Source organism: Camarhynchus parvulus, chromosome 1A, assembly GCF_901933205.1.
Source record: "Camarhynchus parvulus chromosome 1A, STF_HiC, whole genome shotgun sequence".
NCBI classification, from domain to species: Eukaryota; Metazoa; Chordata; class Aves; order Passeriformes; family Thraupidae; genus Camarhynchus; species Camarhynchus parvulus.
The window spans coordinates 11,636,667-11,657,192 of record NC_044586.1 but is presented as its reverse complement, the minus strand read 5'-3'; the positions used below and the strand labels follow the sequence as shown (position 1 = coordinate 11,657,192).

Below are 20,526 nucleotides of genomic sequence, written 5' to 3'. Positions count from 1 at the left end.
CGTTTACTTCAGAGTAAGGTCTGAAGCACACAGACGCCACCACCCCCTCTACCCATCTGTTTCACTAAGTAAAATTTGAACCTGACTACTGAATACAAACTGCTCACATCAGAGGATACTGTGTTTTAGTTACAGCAGGACTACAACAGCTCAGGTATCAGCATCAGACATTTACTGATCTGAACTTGGCTACAGGGGGTTTTCCCCTCCGTGATTCTCTCCCCACTGGAGAGCAAGTTAGCTAAAACTCATGCATTGGTGACAACATTTTTTCCAAGTTTAAATTAAACAGGTGATCTAGAAGACAGTTGTAAACCATCAGTCTAATCTGGGAATTTTTCAGTTGCTGCCCTCATTAGGCTTCTTCCACAGCTTTCCCACACTTTGTTTTAGTGCTGGTAGTAATAGTGGCATTTGAAGTATTTTAGCTCAGTTCTAGAACAGCAGCCTGTCTACATATGAGTTATGGAACTATTCAAGAATGCAGAATTGAGTGAGAACAACTGAAATCATAATTAAGGTTGTAAACATATAGGTACTTATACTACTAATTTACAAGTGCATGTAAGTCCTGCCACCAGAACTACAAGCCAGTCCAAAACTATTTCTGGAGTGATTAATTTTGTGTATTATCTGTTTATTAAATAACAGGATTGTTACAGCATGGACCTTCAAAGTCTTGCATTAAGGATTACAAATCAAGTTCATTTCTTGGCACTCAAACATTATCAAATTGAAACTTTTTGTGAAACTTAAACAAAAAAAGTCGTAACATTTCAGAAACCAAATTAACACTGGAAATTTCACGTGACATTACAGAGCCAGGTATCACTTGCAAGAATTTCTTCAATAAATGAAATTCACTTGCTTTATGCAGCATTTCAAAACTTTACAAATCAGAGTATTTCTTCACAAAGAGACTGTTGACTGAACTTTTAGAGAGTTAAAACTTAGGTAGCAGATCACTTATGGACGGCACTACCTTGTTGAAAACCTCTTGGATGTTGAAAGCAAGAGAGAGAGGTGTCAGGTGAATACCAAACAGAAATGTGATGCTTTTGACAAAACTTAAAAAGCTTTCACTGATCACCAAATTGATTTAAAAAGTGGTTTGCACTTCAGTCATATTTCTTAAATCTGAGAACTACCATCCCTGGATACAATGCAAGATAAAAGTACCTCCTTTGTATTCCTTACACGTAATGCATACACCATGACTTCTTAGGCTGTTTAAAAATACACCATATGTATTTCTGTGTTCTGCATTAATTACCTCAGATCATACTTGAAGGATCCAAAAGTTGCATCTGTCAGACTTAACTCCTCGTGCTCATATTGATGACAAACTGAAGATTACCATGAGAAAAATACATTTTTCAACAGAGCTTCTTGTAAACTGAATTTTTAAATTTTCAATCTTTAGCAGCTTACCACAGGAATTCCTATTTTGCTAACTGATTTCAGGGGGAAGGAACTGCATATGGTAATGAAAACCTCACTATCGTGGCCCAATACCATAAAATCAAGCCATGGAGGTTAACAGCAGTGTCCTATTTTTCATGCAAGTTGTATTAAAGAAAAAGTATCAGCAACACTATAGTAAACATTTTCACTTAATACAAAAAGAGTGAATCTGCTTGAAAAGTACATGCAAGTATGCTGGCTGGAGTTTAAATAAATTTTTATTCATAAAAATTAAAATGTTTACTTTTTCAAGGCTAGTGTGATCAATAGTCATCTGTATGAATTATAATCAAAACAAAAAAAAAACCTCATCAACTTAATTTCCAACCTAAAATTTAATAATTTTACGATTGTCCTCAAAAAAAAAAGCTACTTACAGCACAATAAAATTTCCTCAAAAGCAGCTGTAATCTCTGATATAAATATTCCAATTCCACAGACTTTCTTTCATACTGTCATACATTCCAAAATTTGCAGAATTTGTGGGCATCCCCTTCTCCCTGGCCAACTTCATCTCTTTTTAAAAGAAACGCTTACTATCCCATGACAGTTTTGAAATCCAGTTTTATTTTTCAGTTCTGCCAGAGCAAATTTACTATCAGATGGTCCAGGGGCTTGGTCCCAGGGGGGAGGAAGGGGAAGGTGTCCTTGTGCCTGATTATAAACTCCAACATTCATACACAAGCTCCAGTGCACGTTAATAACTCTGCAGCCACTTTTTAGTAGGCTGTTCTTGTTCACAAGCTCCAGGCTAATTCTTCCTACATGATACTCCATGAAATCAAGTCTGAAGTTTTGTCTGCCATTGAAACATTTGGGGACAAAGAGAAAAAAAAAAAGGGAACACACATACATAGTAATACGTTCGACATCTCTACTGTGCTATAAAATGGAGACCTCCATCTGCCACAGTGCATGCAATATATTCATGAAAGAAAATACTCGGTGCTCTCTTTTCTTCACAGTATTGAAACTTCTACTGGAAAAGCAGCTTAAAACTATGCCACAAGACTACACTGGCTGTCTTAACCACAGGCAACCTGTTCAGCAAGTCAGGCACTGGAACTTGAATGTTTTCCCCAAGTTCAAATGAGACTGTCACTGAGACAGAAGACTTGGTCTGCTTTAATTTGCACCAGAAACCTGGTAAGGAAACATTTAGAGCCATTTATTATATGGATTAAATACGACTTCTTTTGCAAAATACAGCATGTTTTTCTGTTTGCAAATCAAACCAACTGTCTTTACATGAGCAGATTTACACAGTTGCAGTACACAGATAAGAAGAGTTCATAAATAAAAATTCTACTCCGTATACCATGCCTAGCAATTGTCAAGCCAATGTAACCTCCAATGCATATAAATAGTGTGGCTGATACAGTCTTCACCAAAGATGTGTCTCTCGGATCTCTGCAATGATCTGGCTGGCTCGCTGCAGGGCCTGCACACAGGAACACACAAAAGCCAGCGTCAGTTATGATGCAGAGATTTCCCAGGGACAAAACAGCAGTGGTCTGGGAAGTGCAAAGCTAAAAATCAAACCAAAGCTAATCAGTGTCATTATAAAATGTCCTGGATTGCCAGGCAAATTGTATTCTATTTGCCATCTGTATGGCAGTTGTCTTCTGTTAAGTGGGCAGTTTTTTCCTTATCTCTTCCACAACCAATCCTCCCTCTAGGGAGACACCTGCTGATAACAGGCTGTTGAATGTCACTGCATGACTGATAAGAGCTACAGCATCCCATTGTGAGATGTGAGCCCAGAGGGAGGAGCCAAGCATTCCTACCCAGATATAATCTGGAGATTCTGGAACACCAGCACGGCTTCTCCGCTGGATTTTCCCACAGGAACAGCTGTCTCTTCTTTCACTGGAACTTCAGAGGAAGACTACACCCTTCTACAGGATCCCTGCTCTAACAGAACCACACCTGACACTCCAGGAGGACTGCAGCCACAATTCCAATTGGACTGCTACCAACACCCTGACCCACAGGGTGTCAGGTTGGGTTCTGACTCTGTCAGTGTTGTTTTAGTTTACAGCGTTGTTTATTTTATCCTTTTATTTTCTCCCTATTAAAGAACTGCTATTCCTGATCCCATATTTTTTGCCTGAGAGCCCCTTAATTTAAAGTTTATAGCAATTCAGAGTGGGGGGGGGGGGGTTATATTCTCCATTTCAGGGGAGGCTCCTGCTTTCCTTAGCAGGCATCTGTCTTTCCAAACCAAGACACAAAACAAGTGGCAACCCATTACATTCTCAAGAAGGGCAGACTTCTTCACCATACACAGTTCTAAAAGTCTGCCATAAAAGAGAAACTGCACCTACCTTCTATCTAGCCTGCTAAACTGCAGATTTAAAAGCTTATATGCAATCCTTTCTGGTCATGCATTGGTTTTAATTCCTCTAGCAGAGAAAAGCAATACACTTGCACAGTCTTAAAAAGCAGTAAAGAAAAAAGGAAGACAAGTCTTCAAAAAGCCTCCCATTGATTTGGTGAATTGCTCCGAGGAGCTCCTGATGTCCTCATTACCTTGAGCATGTCAGCTGCCTCTTTCCTGCGCTGTGCCATGTCCTCAGACTCTGTGAGAAGGTCATCCAACAACAGGGATTTGTACAGCTGGCCCACCAGCTCACTCTGGAGAGTGTCCTTCACGTGGTTCACCAGAAAATGCATCACTGCCTTTGGCACACTGCAAGCACATCAAGATTGTTTCTTTAAAATAATTGTTCAAAACCAGGTCTGTTCCAGAGAAAAAATGTACAATGAGGGCAAGCAGCTACGCATGGAATTGGCTCAAACTACCAGGAATCAATCACTACCATAAATAAAAACTCTCTCAAGTAAAAGCACCATCATGTACAATATTACAGTAGAACTAATTCATATAAACATAATTTCTTCCAAATAGAAAAGCTGCATTGTAAAAAACATAAACAGTGTAAAACACAAAATAAGAATAAATAACTTTGCCCATTAGAAACCCACTTCTCTCTACTGTGCATGAGATGACACACATTTAAGTATGTCAACCCTACAACCAAACTTTATGTGTAAATGGGAAGAGAAAGAGGCAAAGAAATAATTCTCATCTCTGATATTACATAGTACAAACAGTGCAGTGAAGTTAAGGTAAACAAAGCACTCCCCTGCCATGAAATATTAAAAATTATATTGAAGGTATTAGTTTACTGGATAGACTAAAACACCTATGAGCCTCACTAACCTGCTCTAAAATCTGGTTTCCAGATTCCTGTACTTCACTCCAGACTTCCCATATACATAAAAATACATATGAAGCTAGACCTTCCACAAAGACATAAACAAAAAAAGTTTTATAGAATTCCTTATTAAAGAAAAAGTATGACTTTTCCACAGTAGAAAGAACTGTTTGATGCCATTACCACCCTTATAGCTAAGTGCTAGAAAACTGAGCCACACACACTAGCTCCTATTTGACTTTCCCATTTGAAATTACAGGATGGCAAAGCTTAATTCTGTCCTGGTACACAGCAACTAGAGTTTATTCCAGTTATTTGCTGCAAATCTTCCATCTGAATTGAAGCATCCTCCAGAAAAGCAGGCATCTCCTAAATAATTAAACCTTTTACTTAATAATATACAGAACTTGAAACCATTAGAGGAAACAAGTGATTCTTCAAACTGCTTCATTCTGTGAAGGGTCAAATTTTACTGCTGTTCCTTCTAAAAAATTAATTTATTTTCTCTCTTCTTACAAACATAAGAACATGATAAAAGTAACATGATCATATATATGATTCCTGAAATATCACAATACTTGCATGGCTTAAATATTTCAAGGAAGTTTAGGTTTACCTGTCCTGAATGTTCTTCCTGACAATAAGGAAGTAAGATTTAATAAGTCGTTCAATCACTTCACAATCTCGTTGCTCACGGGCAGAAAGTTTGCGTGCAACAGGTACAGGCTGTGTGAAAAAAACAAAACCCTCAGCTTACCAATTCTGCTCATTTGCATCTGTAAATACAACTCAAAACTCTAACTACTGCTCTTTTAGCCTGAGTTTGATAGATGTAATCTGTCTTGCAACAAACCTATAATTCTTCAGAAATAAAATTGCAGACACATCAAAATCCACATATGTGAAACAAAGGTCAGAGGGCACCACTACATTTTTTCTAAACATCTCCAAATACTTCAAATATCTCCATCTGTTTTTAACTTAAGTGGGTTTTGTCTTTAGTGGTTCTTCTCCTCTAATATAAACAGTAAAATTCAGCACAAGAAGAGCAGGAATTTGAGTTGAGCTGAGATTTGTTTCTGTACCAACAGCTATCTAGGCAAGGAGTTCACCTGCACAGGAATTTGTGAAAGGAAGCCAGTTATCCCAATCACAGCCTGAAACTGGAGCAGGCAGGGAGATTGCAGGGAGACTGGAATCAGGCAAGGAGCAAAGGAGGAGATTGGCTGGAGCTCCTTGTTGCAATAGTGGGAATTATTTACAAAGAGACCACATATTAGCAGCAAAGTTACAAGAGCTGGAATTGAGATGTTTTCTTTCCTGAGAATGAACTACAAAGAAAAGGAATTTGTCTTCCAAGACTCACCACATCTAATAAGTTTACAGCATGTCCTTTTTGAGGACTAGCAGGTAGGGCTGCAGCTGGCTTGGACTTTTCCTCTGCTGATACCTCTTCTGCTTTGGAGGGTTTCAGCATTCCTCTCCAGTTCCCTGTTCCAGACTCCTGAGGTGCATCTGCTCCTACAGCAGGATTCTGCACAAACAGCACATTGAAAAAACATGGCAGAATTAGAACTTGGCCACTATAGAGAAGCATCTGATCAAATCACTACAGGTAAAACTCACTAAAAATAAGATTTCCATAGGTATATTCCTTCATTCTGTTCTTCCCATTCTCCACATTTATTGTCCCTTTGCTGGTTACAGGTCACAAAAGGTACCAGTAAAATGAAAGTTTTTAAAACTCATACTGTCCCTAATAAAGGGTATGAAAATGTCTCATCTGGAGAAGCTCCACAGAATTTTAAGGGTCTACAAATCACTTCTGAAATATGGGGTGGTCTTTCTAAGTCATTTAGCTTTGACCACACATCCTATACTATCAGGATCATTCTGAAAATATATTTTGAAGATCACCACAGCTTTTGCAATATTTGAATTTAAATACTTCAAGTTTTATTTAAATACAAACTTAAGTTTCTTACAGTAACAGCTAAAAAAATATGCCCAATTCTGTTTTGAGGTGGCACAGCTATGATCATATTTGTGCTGTCAGAATTTATGGAAGGCTTTTTTATAACAAATCAAAACAAAAATCTTCATCTTCTCAAAGTGAAGATCAAAGATTCTGGGGAGTTCCAGACAAAGAATGACTCATGAATCTTCTGAGAAAAAGATGTAACACCTATAACACCTAACTCTCAAACACTAGGAATCACTGAACAAAAGAAATATCAGTGGAGGGTATCCACCATATGTTAATTAGTATTAAAAAACACAAAGTTTATTTTGATGTAGAATAGGGGCAAATTTTATTTTGTACCTTTCCATAAGCCTAATATCTTTACTTTGTGCTTTAAAATCTAGTCCTGTTTGAAAAAGGTCATTCAAGGCTTTGTGCTTGTCTTGCTTCAGGTATAGGAGGAAAAAAGCTAAATTTATCTATTGTGTTTACAATGAAACACCACAGGCTGATCTTAAACCTAAAAAAAAAGTGAGAAACAAAGCATAGCAAGTAGAATAGCAGCAGCAGCATACAGGGGGAAACTCAGCTAAGCTGCGCACATCAAAAATTTTATTTAAATTGCTCAGAGGCATTGTACAACACACCAGGAATTCAAATCAAACTCTGCTAATAAGAGAAAATTATTGTTAAGGAAAGCTCCACTGCATGATTTCTGATTGCAAGACAGCTGTTCAAAATGACAAAAATGCCACTCTCATTCTGCATTACTGTGGAGCCTGCTCTACCTCCAAAGCAGTTTCAGCCACACAAGAGAGTGTGAAATGTATCACCCCATAGAGGACAGGGTTTATGGGAAATGCAAACCAAATCTGGCAGCTTCCTGCTACTTCCTAAGTCACAACACTATCTTCACCAGTGGCTCTTGGTTTCTTTTTAAATTTTGCAGCATATCAAACAAAACCTCTAAAACACTGATAAAAATAATAGTTAAAATTCTACTATTTACTAGATTTGACTTTAACCACTTTGCTCAGGACAGAAATGGAAGCTTTGCATTAAAATCTGAATGTGCAATAAGGCAGAAAGCCTGAGTCCTCTTGGTAGTCCTAATACACAAACTTGTGACTGCCCATCTTTTCTGACTCCTAGCAAGAGCAATTAGCAGAAAAGCCTTCAGAGGAATAATGAGCTGTTATTTTAACACATGAGACAGCACACCTAACATGTAAAAAACACTGCAGAACACATTTCACAAATATAAGTAAACCAGGGATTCAACAATTATGTGAAACAACACAAAGGAGGTTCAGTTTGAACAAAGCCTGTAAAGATTCCCTGCAGGAAGCAGGAAACTCACATTTTAGCTTATCTTCTGTCCTCCTTCTTTAACTGTCAACACATTAAAAACATGCAGTTTAACAGCCATGCTGAAGACTTTTGATTACAGTACTGTTGCACCCAAGAATCTATGGACAGTTTGAGGCAAATCAGGTGCATATTTGCACCACAACTTATTGCAAACAAGAGTTCAAAGAGAAAGCAGTGACTTGGCCACCTCATGGCATGTGTTGACATGCCACTGCACATAAAACCAGTAGTGCCAAGTAATCCACACTGGGGAGGACATCCAGACTGAGTAGGACACACTGTTGGTGACAAACACCAGGGACAAACTGCTTTCCTTACACCTGGGGTGCACCACAACAGAAACATGCATGCAGTGCTTAGAGGAAAAATCAAGACAGACCTTGCCATCAGCCTCAGCAGAAGCAGCAGTAACAGTCTCCTGGGAAGCAGGTGCCAATGCACCTGGAGCTTTAGTAGACTAAGGAAGGTAAAAATGCAGGGAGAGGGAAAAAAAAATTCAACTGAAGACCACCAAATTTACCTAGCAAATTGTATACGCTTTTACCTACTAGCATCTTTCAAAATCCAGAAAAGAAATATTTTGAATTTGCAAGAAAAATAGTAATAGAAGAAAAAAAAAAAGAATAAAAAAAAAGAAGAAATAAAAGAGAAAGAAAAAAATAAGAAAAATAAAAAGCATCTCCAAGACAAGTTATTTTGGAGTACCTGACCTTCATTAAAGCTCCTACACTGATGATTTAACTATAAAATCAACAAAATGAAGGATCAAAGAGCACTGAAAGCAATCTCTAGATAGCTACCTTAAATTTCCAGTTCATCCATCAGTTGTCTTAAGACTGATTAAAGGCAACAGTATTAGATCTGCTCTGGGACTTCATCTCACTTTTTAAGGTAATGAACTTAGTGAACAGATTTCGATCAGCTGTAGAAACTCCTGTTACAACCTCATGAGGATCCTAAACTATGGTCTCTATCTTTGAATTCTTAATAATTCACATAGTATTAAATAACTGTCTAAAATTCCAGCCTGTTGTCAGACTGTTCTTTTCTACAGCCACACAGTGTTTTCCATGACATTTGGTTGGTTTTTCCACTCCTGTCACTGCACTAATCCCAAAACCTGATAAAGTTAAGCAAGTTCCAGAGACAGAATACATGAACAACTGAAAATGTCAACTCCAACATCTGCTCCCAAAGAAAGTAAGACTGCAATAAACTGCAGTTTTAAGAGCAACTTAACAAAAACCAACCACAGGTCACTATGCTGGCACTGGATATTTTAAATCATTTGTTTATCTTTTGAAATGAGTTTGTCTCCACTACAAAGTTAAGCATGAAAGTTCTGAGTTCATCTTTAACATCTGCAGGCATATTACACCTTACCTGAGATGACAAAATTCAAGTAATAAGTGTATTATTACATTTATAGACAAGTCTTCCAAAATACCAGATTTAAAAGCTCCCAAAAATTGCATCCGTAAGAAAATTATAGAAGAAAAAAGAAAAGAAAATTATATTCCACTTATATCTTATGAAACTGAAAAGAGAAAACTCAATACCTGCAAGCTCCCAAGACTGTTACTAGAGCAGCATATGAAAATTTCCAATTCTTAGATTGGATCTAGGAGAATGCATTCAGCTTTATGTAAAAAACAAAATCAAACATTTACTTACCTTGTCTCGTGGCACAGCGGAAGGCAGTTCCCGGGTTAACCTGTTCCGCCTTTGCTCCTTTAAAAACAATCCAGCAAGATCTCAATTATGTATTACTCTGTATCAACACACAGGCAAGATCCACATTTTACAGATGACTTCCATTTTAGACACAAATACGAGTAATTTCATCTCATCCAGTGCCATGCTAATACTGTGGTCTATGAAACCCTTGATTATTTGGATGCTTTGATTACCTGGTCAAAACTAAATTCTCAGTATAAGAAGTTTTGCTAGGTTTTTTTGCACCACACTCACTAATCAAAGCCTGAGCCTTTAAAAAACAATATCAAAGCTCCACAATTTGGCTCACCACAGATTCCCTACAGCCCTCATTAAGCAGTAACTCCTCCAAGTGATCTAAAGGATTTCATTCTGTGGCCAGCACATGATTAGTCCAAAATGAAGGAGGAGGCAGAATTTGCTTCATAGAAAAATAGAATTTGAAGCAATTAGGACAAAGAAATGTCTGATTTTGCTTGAAATTAACAACTGATTGTCCACCAAATAAGGCTTGGGTTTACATGGTTTGGTTCTTCAAAAATGTCAATGTCCTGTTTAGGAAAACATTAGGAAAGAATTACTTAAAGTAACACACAATGATACAATTTTGTATGTTCAGCTTCACAACGTCCTAATTTCTGCACTCTCAGCAGTTTCCATACACATTGTTTTTGAACTTAGATTTTGTAGATTAAAGAGCAGTCTACCAAGTCAAATGCAAATGCATGCCTCGTCTGTACAAAATATAGGTATAGAAGGAAGAAATTTTATAGATTATAGAAGAAATTGCATGGAGTAGAAATTTTAATGTAAACATTTAAAAAAGAAACACTACAAGAGCATGTAGTGGCAGGACAAGGGGGAATGGCTTCAAACTGAAAGAGGGTAGGTTTAAATTACATATTCCATAGGAAGAAATTCTTTACTGTGAGGGTGGTGAGGCACTGGAACAGGCTGCCCAGAGAAGCTGCGGCTGCCTCATCCCTGGAAGTGTCCAAGGCCAGACTGGAAGGGGCTCTCAGCAACCTGGTCTACAGGAATGTGGCATATGGCAGGGGGGTTGGAATGAGATGACCTTCCCAGTCAAGCCATTCCATGATTCTGTGATGAATGAAAATGATGTGTTGGATAAACACAAGGGTACTAATGAGCTCTTATTAATGAGATTGCAAAAACCACCAGATTGGTTCTTCCACTCTAACAGAGCAGACTAGTTGTTGAACTGCTTCCACAGGATGATGGCAGCAACAAGTACTATCAGATTTGGACTTGAAAAACACAAGATTACTGACAGGAGACTGAGAGAGAGAATGCCTCAGGGAGGCTGAAGTGTGGTAACACAGAGATTCAAGAACAATACCAAAAGCAAGTAGAAATTAGAACCTGAACAGAGGAAACAATACTTGTATTATCCTTTCACGAATGAGAGGAACGTCACTGATACATTGTGTCAAAGACAAAATGCAGTTACTTCAACATGAACACCATTTCACAACTACATATTTAAATTTCACCTTAAAAAATTTCATTTCATAGGCAATACTCAATTAGATGCCCATCTTATTTTCCAGACTGAAAAACAGACAGAATCCTTTCAGTGAAGTATCAACCAGTGATCCTAAATGTAATATGCAACAGAAATTAACAAATCCACAGATCACTAGTATTCACAATACTCATAATTCATCACATTACTCATGCCTCAAAATGTAGAAATGTGCTTCAAGGAAAAAAGCTGAAGCACTTGTTATTTTATTAATTTCACCTTCACTTAAAGAGGCCAGAAACTTTTTAAGAGAACATACTTTCTTACCTCTATGTTGTTATTCATTAACCCACAGGCATCAGCGAAGTCTGGATGTTTGGTATTGATATAAGCTAACTCAATGGCCACCAGATTATGAACCTGCAATGCAAAATATTCCCAAATCAAAATTCAGGGAGTAAACCTAATGCCAGTGCAGAGCAATGACCTACAATGCTGGCAAGCACAGCTTAACTGCCAATAGCAAAGATCACTCAGCCACAAAACCACCTACAATATGTGAACCAGGGGGAGATGGTTCACTGTGAGGGACAGTGAGTATACAAAGCAATTTTTGCTTTTCACATCAAATGCAGAGTCAAATACTGAAACACTCTTTACTGCCCAACAGGCAGTCCAAATGAGATTTTAATATTAATACATTTATTTAAAGGTACAAGTTGAACTTTTAGTTTTCACTAGGTAAAGGACATTACAAGCTTCTGAAACACACAGAATAAGGATTACAGTTTAATTTTCATCACTGTGTCCCAAACTCTACAGCTTCTGTTACAAGGGAGGGAAATAACCTATATGAGGAAGACTAGAAGATGTGAAATTGAAATTTTGTAGAATTCCTCTTGGGAAATTGAAACATAGGGGACAACATGCTTAACCCTAACCCCACCCCTTTGTTTTATATGCATCTATACTCTAATATAGAAGAGTGTGCACATATTAAATGTGTACACATCAAAATGTGTACGTATTAAATAACTATCAATTTAACAAATAAGATTCATTTAATAACTTGGGTTCCTGTGCAAACAGAAACATCAAGACTCGAGAAAATATGCACTTTTACTAGCAAAATTACAGTAGATGGAAACTTACCATTTCATTTGTGACAGGAAGTCTCCTACGCAAAAGACAGGTTACTACTTCAACTATGGCATCGTGCAATTTAGGAAACCTCAGTAATTCCTAAAAACAAACCCAAATTTTACTGGTGAGACTTCCAGAAGTTTTTAAGCAAGTAATCACACACCCACACACACATGCCATGATTACAATCCCAATTGTAGAGCATGCATTTTTACCTGTGTACTGTAATTACTACAGTGCTGAATAATCCTCTGCATTTCCTCATGAACCAGCTCCACACAGCGCAAGCTCGGTTCTTCCAAACGTTTGATTTGCCTTTTTACCAGCAACTCAAAGGAAACCTCAGGAACAAACAAGGCAGGACGGGGACCCTGGTTCAAAAGGAGGGAAAAAGCTGCTAAATTGTATATAAAACATGATGCATTTCTAAGAAGTAGTATTTAATGAGGCCCAGAATAAATCAGGTCACAGTGGCACTCAATACAAATCTCAAGTATATGTAAAAATAAAAGCTGTAAGTTCCTATCTTTAAGACAAAATGTATTAAACAATGATTAACTAGCATCCTTACAGAATCTCAGAGATTTCTACCTACTCATGTCACTTTAGGTTTACAAATACGAACAATGCTTTTTCACATTTGAGGATCCACATTTTGACGAAATCTATTATAAAGGCAAAGATATTTTCTTTCTAATTTCAGAGAGACACACTGCCATTATTTATTGGACAGCCTTGGGCATCTAAGGCCATACAAACAAGACAGGTGAATTTCAGTGTTTGGAGTAATTTCATTTATGACCATACAGACCAATGCTTCGCTACACATATAACATTTTTTACCTGAAATATGACATCTTTCCTGTTACTAAATCCTGGTTTTACATTTTACATTTAGAGGATAGGCACATACACACAGATCATTGCCATGGAGTACCTCATGCTCCAAGACCATGCAGAAACCTGCCTGTCTGTCCACACACAACAGACACAGTACAAAAGCAGACTGACATGTCTGACATCCAAAGTAAAGCCTGAAGGAGTGAACATTATACTATGTACTGCAAAATTTAAAAGTGGCCTTACTCTGTTAATTCTCAGCAACACCAACCCCCATATTAGCAAGAAACCAAATCTGTCAGGAAAACACTGAACCATCTCAAAGTTGTGCCTCTTATATAGAATTAAACCTCAGCTTCCTATCTAACATACAGCCACAACACTCAGAAGTACAGAAGAACACTCACAGTGGCATTTCTAATGGCAGTCAGAATGTCAATTGTGTTAAGGCCACCCAGAGGGTCAACAGATTCTAAAGTTCTTCCAAAAGTCTCATGAAAAATATAACAGATTCTGGCTCCACCACATCTGAAAGAAGAAAATAATAACCGAAGTAGCAAATAATAAGAAGAAAGCTCTCATTGAAAACCTTTTTTACAGTTGCTTGGATTCAAACTTTTTTGAGTATGTTATGGTCCAGTGTAGTAATACTGCCAGTGAGAGCCAGTAAGAGCCACTGGGTCAACCAAACCACTCAGTCAATATTCCAGGAAAACACTTGTACTTACAGCTCTGAAGTCTCTATGTATTTTGCTGTTCCTTCAATAGTATTACAATATTCTGTGGCAAATTTGGTGATCAGCTGCAATAAAGTAGCACTTTTGTCTTCAACAGGTTCCCCATAGCTGTTCAGTAGAGACTGGTACTGGGCAGCTAAAACATTAATTCTGGTTTTCAGTTCTGGCAAGCAATCCCTGATATGATGCATCAGCAACCTAAAAATAGAAAACAGTCCCTCATTAGAAGGGAGGAAAAGTTTCAGCTTTATCATCTCCATCAAAACAGAGAAGAGACACAAAACAACCATGAAAGGAAAACATTTACTTGGGAAAATTACAGTAAATTCAGAAACAGAGAGAACCAGTGTTTGCAACCAGAGTTTTCTTTAATGCATTACTGTACAGCACCAAAAGAGACACTAAGGGTAGAAAGAAAAGTATGCACATATGTCTAACCCATCAGTTCATGTCTTCAAGGAATACCTGTTCAGTGTTCTAGCAAGATACTTGGTTCCATTTCGATTGGCAAGGGAAGGATATTTCTTTTGAAGAAACCCATACTCATCACGAATGGAATCAGCCACACTCTTCTTATTGTTAATATCCAACTGACTCCTGAAGGTAAAAGGCAGAGTTACACACTAGTTACTGGATGCAAAGTAAAAGTAATTTACACTTCTGCTTTTCTGGACAGAACATTTAACAACTGGGTTGTGCTTTACGCACATAACTCACCTTCCTTAGACTTTAAAGGTTTTTATTTATTTCTCCATGCAGCATAGTCAACAAATCTATATTGGCAGCAACTATACACAGAGTAAGCAATGGTCTTATTAAAACTACATGAGATTTGACCTAAATAAGGTAAAAAAATGCAGAAAACAGAACCACAGTCATATGCAGTTAGGACTAATATATACGGGACCTGTGCTGGATCAGAGCTAATGTGAACAGCTGACCAGAAGCACCTTTCAAGCTGAAGGACAATAGCAGAAGTGGTGACACTACAGTTCTTCTAGAAGTGTTTCTACCCCTGTCTGCATTAGCAGTTGGTTGAGTGGAAGAACAAAGGCTTTGAGAAGTGAGCAACAAGTTTCTCACTTGCTTATTCAGAAGTTTATTTCAACATTGTCACCTTACTCTTAAAAATATATTCATGGCTAAAAAAGCAAAAGCATTACTTCATATTAACAGAGTTTTAAAATAGCACCAGTGTGCCCACACAGACCTATTCACTACTCCAATGATGCCAAGTTTGACTGGAATCACTCTTCCCATGAGCACATCCATAGCATCAGTGCCAGCATCCATGAGATCCAGCTTTGTGATAACAGCAAGGGTTCTTCGACCTACCAAAAGGAAAACACTCACAGAGATGTTCTGATTTCATCAGAGTACCTAAAACTCATAATTCAGCAAATGAAGAATTAGTGACCTAAATTCATTCAATAGGGAAATGTAGCCCATCTAAACCAGTAGGTTAACACACACAGGATTTGTCTGGGACCTCAATATTTCCTGAGCTCTTGGTCCAAAAAAAATGTGCCAAGAACCTTTTCTTTAAAATATAACACACTCTTTGAGTCTAAAAAAATAAACCAGCATCTCAGTAAAATCAGGAAGTTCTTGGGTCTTGAAACTTTCATCTGAGTGTAGTTACTTTAGTACTGTAGGTTCTCACCATACAGCATTACTCCTGCAGAACCTGCAACATGATCTGCCACTCCAGACCTTTAAGTTTCAGAATTTTGGGAAGCGATCCAAAAGACACTGTCAATCATTTTTACAGGAGTAAAGTAAAAGGGATATCTTGAACCAGGACAGTTTAACTAACAGACTGCCAGAAGAGATTTTCCCTCCAGGTTATGTGGCAGACAAGTCAAAGCAGACTTGGAGTTTGAAAACAATCAAGAAATGTTACATTTTATGGAAAGAAAAATTTGAGGGTACCAATACTAAATTTTAGCCTAATTTCTGTATGTTTCTTTTCCAAGTGTATTAATCCATGTTCTTTCAAATCACACAATGCCATTTGTTAGTCAATGGTACTGACAGCACTTTGCAAAAGCAGGAAGACAGTAGCTTCAGTTCTATTTCAAAGTCCTTAGGTAAATATAAATTTATAATCTTCCTATTCCATTAAATCAGTGAGTTCTCCCACATAAATACAGAGCAGAGAATTAATCTTATCCTTACCAAAAGTCACAGCTAGACAGTCAATTACTTAGCTGGGGGTGGCATATTTTCTCTACCAAAGGAAACAATATTGGACAATAAAGCATGAAATTGCCCTGACAGACCACTGTGAACTACTAAAACTCTGGAAACCCCCAACATTCTTAACACCATTTTGCTGCTGTAGAAACAGAAGTGAGTTCATGACTATTAGAACAGTTATTTGGCCTGCTGGCAAGCCAGAAATCTATCAGTTATTGGTTCATCCCAGCAGCCTCTTGAGTTGCAGAGACTGCAGCAAGTCTTCAAGCAAATACAAAACCTATATTTCTAGGAAACATGGTGACATTTACTTTTCTTACTATATTTTGCTCAAACAAGCTCAGTTTTATTTTAGGATTGAGTTTTCAAAAACAGTTGAATTACAGCATCCAGTTAGCCTTGGTGCTTACCATCTGGATCCACCTCCCGAGCTATTTTCAGGGCTTCAGAAGTGGCCATGTCTGTGTTGGCAGCCGTGACTGCCAGGATAATGGAATTGGGGTTGCTGATGAACTGAAGGATGAGCTCTCTTATTTGAAGTTCAATGTCTTTAGGCTGGTCACCAACAGGCACCTAGAGAAAAAACCAAGATGGAACTGTTCAAAATTGTGTCTTTATGCCTATATGAGTTTTGGTGTCCAAGAACCACATGCACAACTGGCAGAGTGGGGTGGGGATGTGTGCATGGGCAGGGAAAGAAGTCATCTTGTCATCTTCATGTCTCAGAAAATTATTCCCTATGTAACCTGAACAAGAAGGATCTGAACATTTCTGTCAGGATATCCTCACTTTATACAGCCTCTTACACAAAATATACACAGCCACTCCTGAAGAAGCAATGTGGAAGAGGCCTTCCAAGTTGCCAAACACTCATCTATCTGCAGGTACAGCTCTGAGACCTGGAGTGCTACCTCCTCTATGGCAAGGAACATGCAGCCCACACATCTACCATCACTTATATGTAGAAAGAGGAGAAACATAAGCAAATCTATCTCTGACATCAGCAAAGTGCAGCAGAAACCCAAATCTTACCCCAGAAGACAGTGACATGTCACATTTACATAACACTACTCAACCCCAGGAAAGCAGTTTATCTAGCAATGCAGAACAATGGCACAGAGTGAACAGGCACACCTTGTTCAAAAATACACACTGAGTCAGAAGAGGAGCATGCTGCACCTTACCTTTGTCATTCCAGGTAAGTCCACAAGAGTCAGATTTACAACATTAGCTGAAAAAATCTTAAGATGAATGGGTTCAGGACTGATCCCCTAGAAATACATTAAAAAGAAGTAATAATTACTGCCCTGGATTATTTAAATTCATCACATGAAAATCCAAAGGCTGTGGTTTCATACTACAAAGACTTTCTTTCACCACATACCTTAAAACACACAGCAAGGAAAAAAAGCCAACCATCTGTCAACCAATTCTTTTGTCTTTGTCAGCTGCCAGTTTTATAACTACATAAAGCCAGGTATGTAGAAAAATGAAAGCAAGTTTAACTGAACGTTTATTTTTTGCACTTTTATTACAGAATCTTGAAGTAAAGCAACAATTCTCTGTCTTTCAGCTGAAGTAATTGTTCTCATGAACACAGTGAACAAATCTCAAGACAGCAAGAAGTATTCTCATGTTCTTCATTAGAACAGGTAAGTGCTTTTCACTCCTAACTGTTGAAATTCTTTAAGAAAGGTTTAAGCAGCAAGAAAATCAATAGCAAGACAACAGATGGACAGTACAGGATTTACCTTATTGTTTCCTGAAATCCTCTCTGTTTCATTTTCTATTTCCTGACGAATTTCATCAAAATCTGTATAGATCTGAAAGAAGAAAAAAAAAAGTTTAAAAATCAAAGACAGCATTCACTTACTTAACTGTAAAATAATGTTCTCCAAGGGATGGTGAAAAACTCTTAAGGTATACAGAATATTTAAAAATATTTAAGAATTACTAGTAGCCCTTAAACTCATGCAAACAGGAATGATCAGTGCTAAAAATTACAGAAATTGGTATTTAATCTGTTGACTAATTCTGTGAGATGGCAGTTACTAGCACTTATGACCAATGTCAGACACAAGTTGTTAATTTGTGTCCACCTACAGAGAATTCCAAATACTTAATTCCATTTTGAGTCTAGTTGTAATCCTTTGAAGTTAATAAGCAACATGTAGCCTAATCCTCTTCTCACAGTGAAGAGGACAAAGGGCAGTTTCATTTTCAAATTTTTCCACTCTCGTAATAACTGTTCTCCGGCCCCAACGAAAAATGGTTAGCACAGAGCTATCCTTCCACTGATTCCCTCTATATTCCTCTCTAACTTTACTTCAATTTCTAGCATTGCCTAGAAGGTGAGAAAATCACTTTAAAATAATAAACACTTGTATCATTTATCTGCCAACAAAAATATGACTGTCTTCAAGCAAGAATTAAGCTTTGACTCTTCCTGAGGTGCTGGGTTCTCTCAGTTTGTGCTCCTTCACCCTGATGCACATGAGGTTCTTTTTCCTCTTTCTCACAACTTTCTAACAAACCTCTGAAGTAGCCAATTCTTCAATGGACTGAAATTACTTGTGCTTGTATCTGTCCTTGTCTTTGTGACATCCATTCTAATTTTGGCAATGCACAAAATAGAATAAACAACAAAATAACCCAAAAAGGACTGTGATAACTCAGCAGAATCAACAACCCACACAACAGACATTTTATGTTTTCAAGTTTTCTACTCATAAAAAGCAAAACACAAAATCCTCAATACTCTGCCATTTATTCAGCAGGTACAAGAATACCAATAAACATCTTTTCAGGAAAGTCAGGGGAAGAGATAACAGAATTAAGTATCTATCTGTTAACATACTTATGACACTGCTACTTCATCAAGAGAGTAAACATACCTTATTTTTGGTATGAAGAAATTTACCCCATTCTGCAGCATCTACCTCTGAAAATAAAAAAGGATACATGAGAAAAAAGTAGATTTTTCACTAACATTTTTTCCAAGGCCTGGTCATTGAAAACTAAGAGATTTTTCTTTTCAAGCACCAAAATAAAAATTAGTTCGCTTTCTACAGTTAGATGTTAAATAGCTCAGTATAAATAGATTTATGATTCTGTTTATTGAAACATTGCACCTCACTACTATGTCTAATTTGTCTCACACAAGGTCCACCTTCCTACCTATGACTGAGCTAATCACCCATCCTGCAATCTTGGTCTTGTTCACTAAATATCAGCTTGTAACAGAAAATAAAAGAACTATTAGCAATAGCTTAAAAACCTGGGAAAGAAAATGCTAGCATTTAGCATCTTTTTTTCTAAACCATGCAAGTGAGATCAAATTATAGCTGAAAGAAAAAGTTAGAAAAACCTGTAGAACTAAAAGCAAGCAAACAGAAAATACATAAGAATTCTGCATAACGAAGAAGCCTTAGGAGAACATGTCTCTTCCCAAATCTGTCAAGGACCAAACATCTTCACTCTCGTCAGTCACCACTGAGGTCCAGAATCACTCGGGGACTATGCAAGAGCAGTCCCAGAAACAGCAAAGGAGGTTTTGTTCAATTCCTGCTTTGTAGCACAGGCAGCAATTTGAGCCACACTGCAAGATATTCACATTTTCACTATTAGGTTTCCAAGTATTAGAGGCAACTTCCATTTCCAATTTTTAGTTTGGGGTCATTTCCTGTGTGCTCCCTGACACAGCAATCTGCTCTACGAGAACTGTCTACAAGAAATCTGGCCCTTTGGCAAACACGTGGTTTACCTACAATCAAGTAATCTTTCCAAACATTTCTTTCACTTAAGTTGAAATTTAAGAAAGTTGATCAACAAAGTTTTTTTTTTAAGGATTTGGGAATTGAAAGTGCAGGAAGTTCTATGAAGCAGCAACAGCATAGAAGAAAAGCAAAAATTATCTCATTCTAATGCAACAAGGTCAGAAAACTGAAAATCAATCAGATCACAAGACAGCAAAATAATCAGCACAGTAGCTGAAGTGTAAAAGGAAAAGTGTAATCAATCAACAATCAATCATGTGGCATGAAATGTGTGTGATTAGTGTATATAAGCATGCACTTCAGGTGTAGGGAGCAAAAGCAAGTGGATAAAGGCAACCTTTAGCAAGGTGTCTTGAATTTTTCCATGTAGCAGGGTCTGCAGTTAAAGAGAAACAGCATTGAAAGGTGTTTAACATTTTTAATCATATTTAATATAGCATTTTATTCAGTTTCAGTACCAGATTCAATTACAAAAAGCACAAATGCATGCAGACAGATGTGCATGCTATTCTAGTATTGATGAGAGTGTGTAACATATTAGCAATATGCACAGAAATAAGACCTTAACTAAACACATATAAATGAGGCCTATTAATCAGATATTCTACAC

At 37.5% G+C, this 20,526-nt stretch overlaps 1 protein-coding gene across 2 annotated transcripts in view; it reads right to left on the bottom strand.

Moving 5' to 3' along the window:
• Positions 1–602: 602 nt before the first annotated feature.
• DNM1L (dynamin 1 like) overlaps positions 603–20,526 on the bottom strand; it is a 36,340-nt gene continuing 16,416 nt past the window's right edge. Inside the window, exons 3-19 of one of the 2 annotated variants that reach the window (XM_030959430.1) lie at positions 19,035–19,081; positions 17,892–17,963; positions 17,325–17,411; positions 16,551–16,713; positions 15,152–15,272; positions 14,407–14,538; positions 13,933–14,139; positions 13,612–13,732; positions 12,580–12,735; positions 12,374–12,463; positions 11,549–11,641; positions 9,694–9,750; positions 8,399–8,476; positions 6,052–6,219; positions 5,302–5,411; positions 3,997–4,156; positions 603–2,905 (exon numbers count right to left, since the gene is read on the bottom strand). In XM_030959430.1, the coding sequence (XP_030815290.1) occupies positions 2,849–2,905; positions 3,997–4,156; positions 5,302–5,411; positions 6,052–6,219; positions 8,399–8,476; positions 9,694–9,750; positions 11,549–11,641; positions 12,374–12,463; positions 12,580–12,735; positions 13,612–13,732; positions 13,933–14,139; positions 14,407–14,538; positions 15,152–15,272; positions 16,551–16,713; positions 17,325–17,411; positions 17,892–17,963; positions 19,035–19,081 (1,919 nt within the window). In that variant the 3' untranslated portion in view covers positions 603–2,848. The remainder of the gene's footprint in view (positions 2,906–3,996; positions 4,157–5,301; positions 5,412–6,051; positions 6,220–8,398; positions 8,477–9,693; positions 9,751–11,548; positions 11,642–12,373; positions 12,464–12,579; positions 12,736–13,611; positions 13,733–13,932; positions 14,140–14,406; positions 14,539–15,151; positions 15,273–16,550; positions 16,714–17,324; positions 17,412–17,891; positions 17,964–19,034; positions 19,082–20,526) is intronic. The other variant, XM_030959431.1, reaches the window with a different exon arrangement.